General features: G+C 44.9%; 1 protein-coding gene across 2 annotated transcripts; it reads left to right on the forward strand.

Annotated features, from left to right (window-relative positions):
- The first annotated feature begins 2001 nt into the window (after positions 1-2001).
- On the forward strand, positions 2002-10178 carry LOC143317032 (NLR family CARD domain-containing protein 3-like). Of its 2 annotated transcripts, XM_076724946.1 has the most exons (11): positions 2002-2056; positions 3621-3700; positions 3808-3951; positions 4215-4349; positions 4817-4936; positions 5312-5390; positions 5544-5772; positions 5902-7687; positions 8133-8306; positions 8726-8946; positions 9067-10178. In XM_076724946.1, the coding sequence occupies exons 2-11, from the start codon at positions 3657-3659 to the stop codon at positions 9603-9605; spliced, it is 3471 nt and encodes a 1156-aa protein (XP_076581061.1). In that variant the 5' UTR covers positions 2002-2056; positions 3621-3656; the 3' UTR covers positions 9606-10178. The 2 variants fall into 2 exon arrangements, with proteins under 2 accessions (XP_076581061.1, XP_076581063.1); XM_076724948.1 differs by lacking the exons at positions 2002-2056; positions 4817-4936 and having other exon boundaries at positions 3312-3700.
- Positions 10179-11049: the final 871 nt, after the last annotated feature.

The following is an 11049-nucleotide window of genomic DNA, read 5'->3' on the forward strand; positions in this document are numbered from 1 at the left end:
CTGCTCGCTGCGGCCACATCAAAGTCTGATGTTATGGCTTTCCTGTTTTTAGGACCTTTGGCCAATAAAAGGTGAAACATGAGAGTTTAATCTGCAGCTGCTTTAAGACCTGAACCCACACAAACACTTAGACCACAATCTGATCCAGAATCCACGCTGAGGCGTGTTGAACTCTTCAGCTCCCAGCGTTCAGGGTTGGGGTCTCTCTTCTCTCTGTGTTTGGTCTCCTCCAGCTCTTGAGGGACACGTCCGTCTCTTTAGCTGCTTAACGCTGCTCTCTGTCACCAGCTGGTCTCTGGCTGTGTCTGTCTGCTGTTTGCTGCTCAGCAGGAGGTGAACGGTGGCGTTTCAGAGCCTCTTCTCTGAAAACAGCTGAAAGTGATGCTCTGAGGGCGGCGAGGCGAGGCCGGGCGGCGGAGCTGCACAGACACATCCTCACTCTGTAATCATCGAGGGTCCTCACAAGTATAACAGGACAAATTGAGCCTCAAATATGAACGTCCACATCATGACGCTGCTGAGTGTGATGTGCTGCAGGACTCTTGTGTTGCGTTGTATTAATGAATTGTGCAGACGTTCATGTTATTTTGTCCACCTCTGCTCTGAGAACTCAGTGTTCTTCTTCATGCCTGTGTGTGTGTGTGTGTTTGCAATCATAGCTGGAAGCGAGGAAGGAGATGAAGCGTGTCCTCTGCGTCTCCTAACAACACACACACACACACACACACACACACACACACACACACACACACACACACTGCTACAGGCTCAACATACATAATCAATCAACCCTCACTGTGGACTAGAAAAATAAAATATAGGTTACACACGCAAACACACACACACACACACACACACACACACACACACACACACACACAAACACATGACTGTCATGCCAAACATTGAGCTCTGAATATGTGCTCTGTGTGTGTGTGTGTGTGTGTGTGTGTATATGTGTGTGTGGACATCAATCTGTGTACACAGTGACATCGTGGGGACCGTCACGTCAGGCAGGGTCCGGGTTTAGTGTCTTTGAAATGAATGAAAGTCAATGTGACGTCTGTGTTTACCGACGTCCTCTGAAGACGAGGCGCAGGTTCTGGCTCGTTAGGGCCAATGGAGGGCCCAGCAGTTGTTTCAGGCTGGCCCTGGACCCCTCTGGACCCCTCTGGACCCCTCTGGACCCCTCTGGACCCCCCCTGCCCACAGGGCCATTGCAGTCTTCACTAATGAGCTCAATTCACTAATTAAACGCATGTAAAAGTAAATGATGCGTGTAAATACACTCAGAACTCATGCTTTGCGTTATTCCACTGGTTCCACATCTTTTAATCATTTTGGATATTTTTCAGCTTTTACAGACATCAGTGCAGTTTATCGTCAGCTGTTCAACATATTTGCTGCATAATTCAATAAAAAATAATGACGTCTTCATCTCATCCATGTCAATGAAAAGGACGTCGAGCAGTTTATCTTTTCACCCTCTGCAGGTGTGACGAGCTCATTCGAAGTTACTTCGTTATTTTTCACGTGATTCTACGCTGGTACAAACGCAGCTATGAAGATTATCTTCCATATCTGCCGAGTTAATCCCTTCAAATCCTTCAAACTGGACGCTGTCAGAAATATAAACAGACAAATGTGATGAATACTTCAGATCATGTTCCTCTGAATCTGAGTATAAAGTTTGATTCATTGATTCAAATGGAAAGAAGAGGCGTACATTTATTTAATAATGGATTTATCTTTCGTTTCAGGAGAATTTACGTTGTTTCATTTTTCATTAAACCCACAAATCCTTCAGATGTTTGGCTTCGTTCTGTCCACTAAATGAATGTTAGATCATGTTTTCTGGCGCAGCTTTGATTTGTTTCCGGTAAACACACAAACCAGCTTCTCATATTATTGCTATGACTTTATGAGGAACAGCAGCACAGGCACACACACACACACACACACACACACACACACACACACACACCTGCACACACCTGGTCTGTTTCCTGTTCAGAGGTTACTTTCACTTTCAGGCGCTGCTGTTTCTTCTCTTCAGGTAATGTTATGACATTTTTCACCATTTTACACTTTAATGAGTCCCTGCTCATCTTGTTGGTGCTAATTGTTGTTAGCTTGCTGAGTAAGACTGGCAGAAATTTGCCGCCTATTTGTCACAACTTTATTTAAACTGAACTGAGAAGCAGCCGCGGCTCTCCGCCATGTTGGATTTGCAGGAGTTGCGTGAGGAGAAGTGGAACGGTGGAATAAGAGCAGAAATAGAGTGAATTGGTCGTCAGGAGTTGAAAACAGGGTTGTTTTTACTGTGTAGCCCCGCGTACCGATGACTGAAGGCAGCTTTTCCTGCCTGAACAGCCAGCGGAGGAAGCGGCGACGAGCCGCAGCTCAGCCGCGCTCCGAGCCTCTAAATGCGGCTCCGCTCGGCCGAACAGTCCGCTGAGAACGAACGAACGTGTAGAAAGAAATATGAGTTTATGCTGTTCATTAAATGTAGGAGCTACTCATATCGGTTTTACGTCACTGACACTTATTATTATTTGGCACATGGGTGTGGTCTCTCATGACTTACCTGTTCATAAGTATGGCAGCGTAATTCGTCATCGTTACGTCACTTCAGGCGCCATTTCCTTGTAAAGAACTTTAAATGGCAGCAATCTGTGTTTTTCTGTCAAATAAACTGTTTACAACGCAGCCGGACTGCAGCAGTACTGCAGTACTGTCACAGTACTCAGCTTCATTGTTGGTAGTAAAAAGTACTTCATTGTTTGTCGTGAGTGCTTGATCATTACCCCAAATACACGTTGGATCAGCACTATAGAAACACATGAAAGAGATCTTTACATTCATCTTTTGATGTGTTATTCACACTTGATTGATTGGACCTTTGTTCAGTGGTAAAGACAAAGTACATTTACTCAAGTACTGTACTTAAGTGCAGTTTTCAGGTACGTGTTCATGTCTTACAGTCACAGGAGACATTTGACAGAACAAGTACTGTTACTGCTGATGCTTGAGCTACATGACGCTGATAGTACTTGAATGCTGGAGTATTTGTACATTGTTGTGTTGGTGCTTTTCCTCCGTGCAGGTTCACCTGCAGTTCATTCAGTGGATCAGTGCTTTTGAAGCTCGACTTAAAGCTTACAGTTCGATTCATTTACAGGAAGCTTTGAAGGTGTTTATTTTGAACATGTAGACCCATAAAAAGTCAATAATATTCGTTTTCCTAACAAAATAATGTTTTTATAAGTTATGTTTTATTGTCTGTGACAGGGAAATGAATCTTGTTAAACTGGAGGTTTAATTCAGGTGTTGTTGTGAAATAATCAGCTGTAGCTTGTTGCATAAAGTCATTTTCTGCAGGGAGTCTCTTAATGGGGAAATTCAGTCCTCATCAGTCCTCATCAGTCCTCATGTGTGTCAGTGACTGGTCCTCCATGCAGTTTCATGGCGCCACCCAGTGGACTGACTGTGGAACTACAGCAGCTCCGACACAGATAACAGGCAGTCAGTGGAGCAGCAGCTGGTGCTTCGACAGGAGAAATGATGGAAAGGATGATTTCAGCTGACGTGCTGATGAATGATTTGTGTTTCCTCTCCAGATCAGAGTGTGTGTGAACTGATGACAGTACAGCAGCATGAATCAGCGCAAGGAACATGAGCTCCAGACCAAAGCTCAGAGGTGAGACGAGGACCTCTGACTGTCCACGACTCGTCTCCACATGTGAGCACTCAAATCACTCCACCGTCAGTATTCCCGCTCAAAGCTCTGTGTGTGTTGTGTTGAAGGCTGGAGCAGCAGGACCAACCAGACTCTGCTGGACCTGGACCTGGACCTGAGCCTGGACCAGAACCCAGCTGTGTGTCCTTCAGGAGTGACGGGTCAATGGACGTCATCTTTCGCCATTTTAAACAACATGTCTCTGACAGACAGTAAGTTGTTCTCAGTATTAAACTGGTGTTGGACATTATGACCTGAAGTGTTCATATTTCCTCCTCATGCTGCTCGCTGCTGAAGTTTGTCCTCATTAGATCCAGTCTGATGCCCACATGTACACTGAAAGCTACGAGACTTCAGCACAAATCAAGATTGGATCATTTTCTTGTTGATAGCTGTTAGTTTCTCCGGCAGCTTCTGTGTCTGAAGAATAAAAAATGAATTTCCTTCCCTGGTGGTCTTCATCTCTGTGTAACAGGATCTATGAGAGATCAGCCTCGGCTGAACCTGGACCCAGCTCTGGATGTGGGTCCACCTCTGTGTCCTTCAACAGCGATCGGTCAAAGGTTCGCCTCATTGATTGTCCAGTAGAACAAGCCTCTGCTGCGAAGAGGTGAGCTGTTCATCACGTTCAAACGTTACAGATTCATGTTTAAACTGTTATTTATCCAAGAAGTTTGTTAAACCTGTATGTTCATTTTCAGCATCGCTCTCCTTCACATACTGTGAAACCTGCCCAGTATAACCAGTCTTCAACACTTTCTCAACTCACATGTTCTGAGTATAAAACAGTGGTTTTATTGAGGCTAAGAGATGTTTACTGCTAACGAAGGCTAACCCTGATCCCACTGATTGGTGGAAAGTAAGTACATCTACTCAAGTTCTGTTGTAAGAAATGCAGTCCTGCATTGATCCACTGTTTTATGGAAAACTGAGGCGACGATACACAAAGAGCAAAGTTTTATTGAACTTTGGTGTGTTGAACATTTTCTTGTTGATAGCTGCTAGTTGCTCCAGCAGTTTCTGTGTCTGAAGAATAAAAAGTGAAATTCCATCCCCGGTGGTCTGTCTGTTTAACAGGCTCTATAGGGGACTAGAACCTGGACCTGAACCTGGACCAAGCTGTGTGTCCTTCAAGAGCGACCGGTCAATGAAACACTCCATTAAATTTAAAAGACAGCAGCCCTCTGCTGCAAAGAGGTGAGCTGTTAATAACATGAAAACATTCAAGTTTTAACTGTTGCTAAGAGAAGCTTGTAAAACTTGTATGTATATAAAACAGTGGTTTTATTGAGGCTAACAGATGCTAGCTGCTAACAAAGGCTAATTCTGATTCCTCCATCAAATTAACCTTTTCTCGTTTTTGATTGTGTGACATCAGAAATAGAAACTTGTCAGTGATAACAGCTGGACTGGGATCAGCTAAAACACAGAATGAACAGACACAAAGAGTCTGAGGAAACACACTTTCTTATTGGTGCTGCCGACAGTGGGATCAGCAGAACAACCACACGCTAACGTTTGTCTCTGTGTGGATGGACATAACGTGAGCTGTTCTTCATGATTCCTGCACAGAGTCCACCAGGAGAGCTCAGAGGTTCCCATTGGTCAGCCTGCCCAGCAGCATCAAGCACACCTGGATTCCATATTTACGGTCTGTACATGTACAACAGCTATTCTTACATCTGTTCATGATGATCTCCACGCTGCACTTTTTAGACCAGCGGACCCACAGTCTGTCTGATGTGGATCTGATGTTTGCTTCCATGATTTCAGTTTGTGTGATTCATATAATCATCTGTTCCAGCTGCTGGAGGAGAACATTGTCACTTTTGTGAAGAACGAGCTGAAGAACTTCCAGAAGGTTCTGAGTTCAGATTACCAGGAATACTCAGAGAGTTGGAGGGAGGATGAGGAGGTGCTGGAAGGTGAAGGTGAAGAACAGAGGAGGAGCAGCAGAGAGGCATTTCTGAAGATCACACAGCACTTCCTGAGGAGAATGAAGGAGGAGGAGCTGGCTGACTGTCTGCAGAGCAGTAAGAGGATTTCTCCTTAATTCAACATTCATCTGTTTATATTTGCACTCTTAAAACTCTTAAAGGGGATTCAATCGTCATCTGCGTTGTAAATCACTTGCAGATGTCATATTTTGTGTGTCCTTTCAGAATATCTTGCAATTTGTCAACATAAACTTAAATCTAACCTGAAGGAGAAGTTCCAGTGTGTGTTTGAGGGGATCGCTAAAGCAGGAAAGCAGATCCTCCTGAATCAGATCTACACAGAGCTCTTCATCACAGAGGGAGGGACTGGACAGGTCAATGAAGAACATGAGGTCAGACAGATTGAAACAACATCCAGGAAACCACACGGACCAGAAACCACAATCAGACAAGAAGACATCTTTAAACCACCTGGACGAGATGAACCAATCAGAACAGTGATGACAAAGGGAGTGGCTGGCATCGGGAAGACGGTCTTAACACAGAAGTTCACTCTGGACTGGGCTGAAGACAAAGCCAACCAGGACATACAGTTCATGTTTCCATTCACTTTCAGAGAGCTGAACGTGCTAAGAGAGAAAAAGTTCAGCTTGGTGGAACTTGTTCATCACTTCTTTCCTGAAACCAGAGAAGCAGGAATCTGCAGGTTTGAAGAGTTCAGGGTTTTGTTCATCCTTGACGGTCTGGATGAGTGTCGACTTCCTCTGGACTTCCACAACCATGAGATCCTGACTGATGCTACAGAGTCCACCTCAGTGGACGTGCTGCTGACAAACCTCATCAGGGGGAGACTGCTTCCCTCCGCTCGCCTCTGGATAACCACACGACCTGCAGCAGCCAATCAGATCCCTCCAGAGTGTGTTGACATGGTGACAGAGATCAGAGGGTTCACTGATGAACAGAAGGAGGAGTACTTCATGAAGAGGTTCAGAGACAAGAAGCAGGCCAGAAGAATCATCTCCCACATCAAGACATCACGAAGCCTCCACATCATGTGCCACATCCCGGTCTTCTGCTGGATCACTGGGACAGTCCTGGAGGAAGTGTTGAAGACCAGCAAGGAAGGAAAGCTGCCCAAGACCCTGACTGAGATGTACATCCACTTCCTGGTGGTTCAGTCCAAAGTGAAGAACATGAAGTATGATGGAGGAGCTGAGTCAGATCCTCAGTGGACTCGAGAGAGCAGGAAGATGATTGAGTCTCTGGGAAAACTGGCTTTTGAGCAGCTGCAGAAAGGAAACCTGATCTTCTACGAATCAGACCTGACAGAGTGTGGCATCGATATCAGAGCAGCCTCAGTGTACTCAGGAGTGTTCACACAGATCTTCAAAGAGGAGAGAGGACTGTACCAGGACAAGGTCTTCTGCTTCGTCCATCTGAGTGTTCAGGAGTTTCTGGCTGCTCTTCATGTCCATCTGACCTTCATCAAGTCTGGAGTCAATTTGATGTCAGAAGAACAGGTAGAACAATCAACTGACCATGAATCTGCAGAGACACACTTCTACCAGAGTGCTGTGGACGAGGCCTTACAGAGTCCCAATGGACACCTGGACTTGTTCCTCCGATTCCTCCTGGGACTTTCCCTGCAGACCAATCAGACTCTCCTACGAGGCCTGCTGACACCAACGGGAAGTGGCTCAAAAACCAGTCAGGTAACAGTAAGGTACATCAAGAAGAAGATTGAAGTGATGTGCTCTGTAGAGCGAAGCATCAACCTGTTCCACTGTCTGAATGAACTGAATGATTGTTCTCTGGTGGATCAGATCCAACGGTCTCTGAGTTCAGGAAGACTCTCCACAGATGAACTGTCTCCTGCTCAGTGGTCAGCTCTGGTCTTCATCTTACTGTCATCACAGGAAGATCTGGACGTGTTTGACCTGAAGAAGTACTCTGCTTCAGAGGAGGCTCTTCTGAGGCTGCTGCCAGTGATCAAAGCCTCCAGGAAAGCACTGTAGGTGGCATTTATTCATCTATACATTCTCTGCTATCATTCTGCAGGAGAAACTATTAACAACTTCTTACTTTTTCTGTCTCTTCAGACTGAGTGGCTGTAACCTCTCAGAGAGAAGCTGTGAAGCTTTGTTGTCAGTTCTCAGCTCTCAGTCCTCCAGTCTGAGAGAGCTGGACCTGAGTAACAGCGACTTAAAGGATTCAGGAGTGGAGCTGCTGTCTGTTGGACTGGATAGTCCACACTGTACACTGGAAACTCTCAGGTCAGATCAAGTTACAGTTTGTCTTAAATTATTAAAGTTCTTTCTCTAAAATTTGAGCTCAGTTCAATTTAAACAACCACTCTTGTGTCAAGATTTGAAATTTCAGAGAACAGAAAATTGAATTTTCCAGTGTATTTTTTCTAGTTCAGTCACATGTTTTGTTTCTTACTGCTGTCTCTTCAGACTGAGTGGCTGTAACCTCTCAGAGAGAAGCTGTGAAGTTCTGTCCTCAGCTCTCAGATCCCAGTCCTCCAGTCTGAGAGAGCTGGACCTGAGTAACAATGACCTGCAGGATTCAGGAGTGGAGCTGCTGTCTGCTGGACTGGAGAGTCCACACTGTACACTGGAAACTCTCAGGTCAGGATTCAAGAGCCCATTCAAGTGAAGACCGTTTAAAATCTGATTCACATTAACCTGTGCAGGATTGTGTCTGATAAAGTGATTTGTTTAACTAAACTTCAGCAGTAGTTTGTAATCATTTTTATAATCATTGTCTCTTGTTTTTGCTTTTGTTGTAGGATTATTAAATGTAACAGATGATTCTAAAGATTTATACTAAATTTGTATCTGAATGAAAAACAATCAAAAGATAAAGGTACAGCTGTGTATTCACAGCGGGGTTCATCAGGCACTGGTTTCAGGCTAAAGACCAGACTCATTTCTTCTGCTGGCTGCTTTGATTTAGTCACACAGCACTCGTTATTTATCTGAAGACTGTTTCTTCTTGTATTTGAATTCTCAGATGTTCTGCCGTGTGTTGTTCTTGGTGTTTGCAGGCTGTCAGGTTGTCTGATCACAGGGGAAGGCTGTGCTTCTCTGGCCTTAGCTCTGAGCTCCAACCCCTCCCATCTGAGAGAGCTGGACCTGAGCTACAATCATCCAGGAGACTCAGGAGTGGAGCTGCTGTCTGATGGACTGGAGAATCCACACTGGAAACTGGACACTCTCAGGATAGAGCCTGCTGGAGTCCAGTGGTTGAGACCAGGTCTGAGGAAGTGTAAGTGTGTTTTTAATTTGATCCATGAGAACAAATCAGCACACATTCAGCCATCTTCAATACGTGAACAGATGATAGATCAGTAACTGCAGCCGTTTTCTGTCCTGTTCTCTCCGTCAGATTCCTGTGAACTCACAGTCGACACAAACACGGTGAGCAGAAACATCAAACTGTCTGACAACAACATGAAAGTGACACGTGTGGACAAGGATCAGCCTTATCCCGATCACCCAGAGAGGTTTGATCAGTGTCATCAGCTGCTTTGTAGAACTGGTCTGACTGGTCGCTGTTACTGGGAAGTGGAGTGGAGAGGAGTGATTTCTGTGTCAGTGACTTACAGAGGAATCAGAAGGAGAGGAAACATTATAGACTGTGCATTTGGATTGAATGATCAGTCCTGGACTCTGATCTGCTGTGATGGTGGTTACACTGTCTGCCATAGTAACAAAGGAACATCCATCTCCTCCTCGTACTCCTCTGACTCCAACAGGGTAGGAGTGTATGTGGACTATCCTGCTGGCATTCTGTCCTTCTACAGAGTCTCCTGTGACTCACTGGTCCACCTCCACACCTTCAACACTACATTCACTGAACCTCTTTATCCTGGCTTTGGGTTCTGGTATAGTTCTGGTTCCTCGGTGTCTCTGTGTTCTCTGTAGAAAGAACAAAACTTGAAAAACAACCAAGAAGGACAAACTTTTAAACAACATTTACCAAAAGAATGTCTGATTTTTTGTTGCAAAGATATTTTTAGAAGCCTGTCCCGTTTTGATGGTCTAGATTACGTCACTCACTCATAAGCATCAGAACTCGTTACTGTAATGTCAGCAGACTTGGTCCGCTGTTTTGGTTTTGTTCAGTTCTACTGTTTTTATTGCCTTCTTAACACACTTTTTATTTTCTTAGTAAAACAACAGGATTTGACCACTTTGTCCTGGCATCAATTTTCTGGTCAACAGTCCTATTATTGTGAAGTGGAATCACCTCGGAACAACAGCGGCTTGACCGTGAAGGGGTAGACCAAGCAGGCTCACCAAGCAGGCTCACCAAGCAGGCCAAAGAGTGCCAAAGCATGTAGAAATCACCTGCCTTCAGTTGCATCAGTCACTGCAGAGTTCTGGAGGCAACATCAGCACACGAACTGTCGAGAGCTTCATGAAATGGGATTCCATGGCCAAACGGCTGCTCACAAACCTCACATCACCATGTGGTTCACAGACAGATACGACCCAAAAGACGGAATAATGCACCATGTTCTCGTTTCATTGCAAGCTGTGGGTCGTCTCCTGCTTGGCGACGAGATGCGTGGTCTTGTTAACCAGAGACGTGAGAGAGCTGAGTTTGTGCGAGCAGTGGTTGAGCAGGTTGTTGAGGTCTTGATGTTCACATATGTAGAGTAATGTGATGCTTCCCTGACCATGCTGATGGACTGCCTCGTCCGCTTTTAGCATGGTGTCAAAGGATGCTGCCACTGGACTCTGGAGCAGTAGAAATGTGTTCTTTGGCAGTCTGATGGATAATCTGGGTTTAGCAGATGGTAGGAGAACCCTACCTATCGGAATGCAAAGTGCCTACTGTAAAGTTTAGTGAAGGAGGTTAGTGGTCTGGCTGTTTTTCAGGGTTTTGGCTACATGAAAATAGATGTTTTGCTTTCAGCAGACAATAAAGGAGAGAGTTTTCTTCATAGACATAATTCCTCAAAGAAGCCATAAACGTGTGGCCTGGAACGACGTCCAATCAACAGAAAAGTTCTGATTGGCTCTTATCCTGTGAGCCATTCAGTGCAACGCACTCAAACTCAGTTTTTTCTTTAGCCTCATAAGGATCAAAGCCACGTCCTCAGAACTTCATCGGTCCTCTATCATCCTGAGCGATTGGACAGTTGACAGTTGAGCAGTTGAACCCTCTTGCTTCCACTTCAAAACTGCTCAAGGCCTTAAAAGTTCCCACAGTTCCTTTACTCATTGAGCCATTCAGTCCACATTCAACCTCAATTTTTTAAGCTTTTCAGTCTTTCCTTTAGATGACAGAATTCAAAATTCACTGAATCTCGTGAGGATCCAACCCTCAACCAAAACCTCCAAAGCACACCTTAATATTAAC

Source organism: Chaetodon auriga, chromosome 24 (assembly GCF_051107435.1).
Source record: "Chaetodon auriga isolate fChaAug3 chromosome 24, fChaAug3.hap1, whole genome shotgun sequence".
Classification (NCBI taxonomy): Eukaryota; Metazoa; Chordata; class Actinopteri; order Chaetodontiformes; family Chaetodontidae; genus Chaetodon; species Chaetodon auriga.

Excerpts from the sequence above, each read along its gene's own strand:
- LOC143317032 (XM_076724946.1), top strand. The coding sequence starts at position 3,657 with ATGAATCAGCGCAAGGAACATGAGCTCCAGACCAAAGCTCAGAG. Across the intron at positions 3,952-4,214 it reads CAACATGTCTCTGACAGACA|GATCTATGAGAGATCAGCCT; the intron begins GTAAGTTGTTCT and ends TCTGTGTAACAG. Across the intron at positions 5,773-5,901 it reads GGCTGACTGTCTGCAGAGCA|AATATCTTGCAATTTGTCAA; the intron begins GTAAGAGGATTT and ends GTGTCCTTTCAG.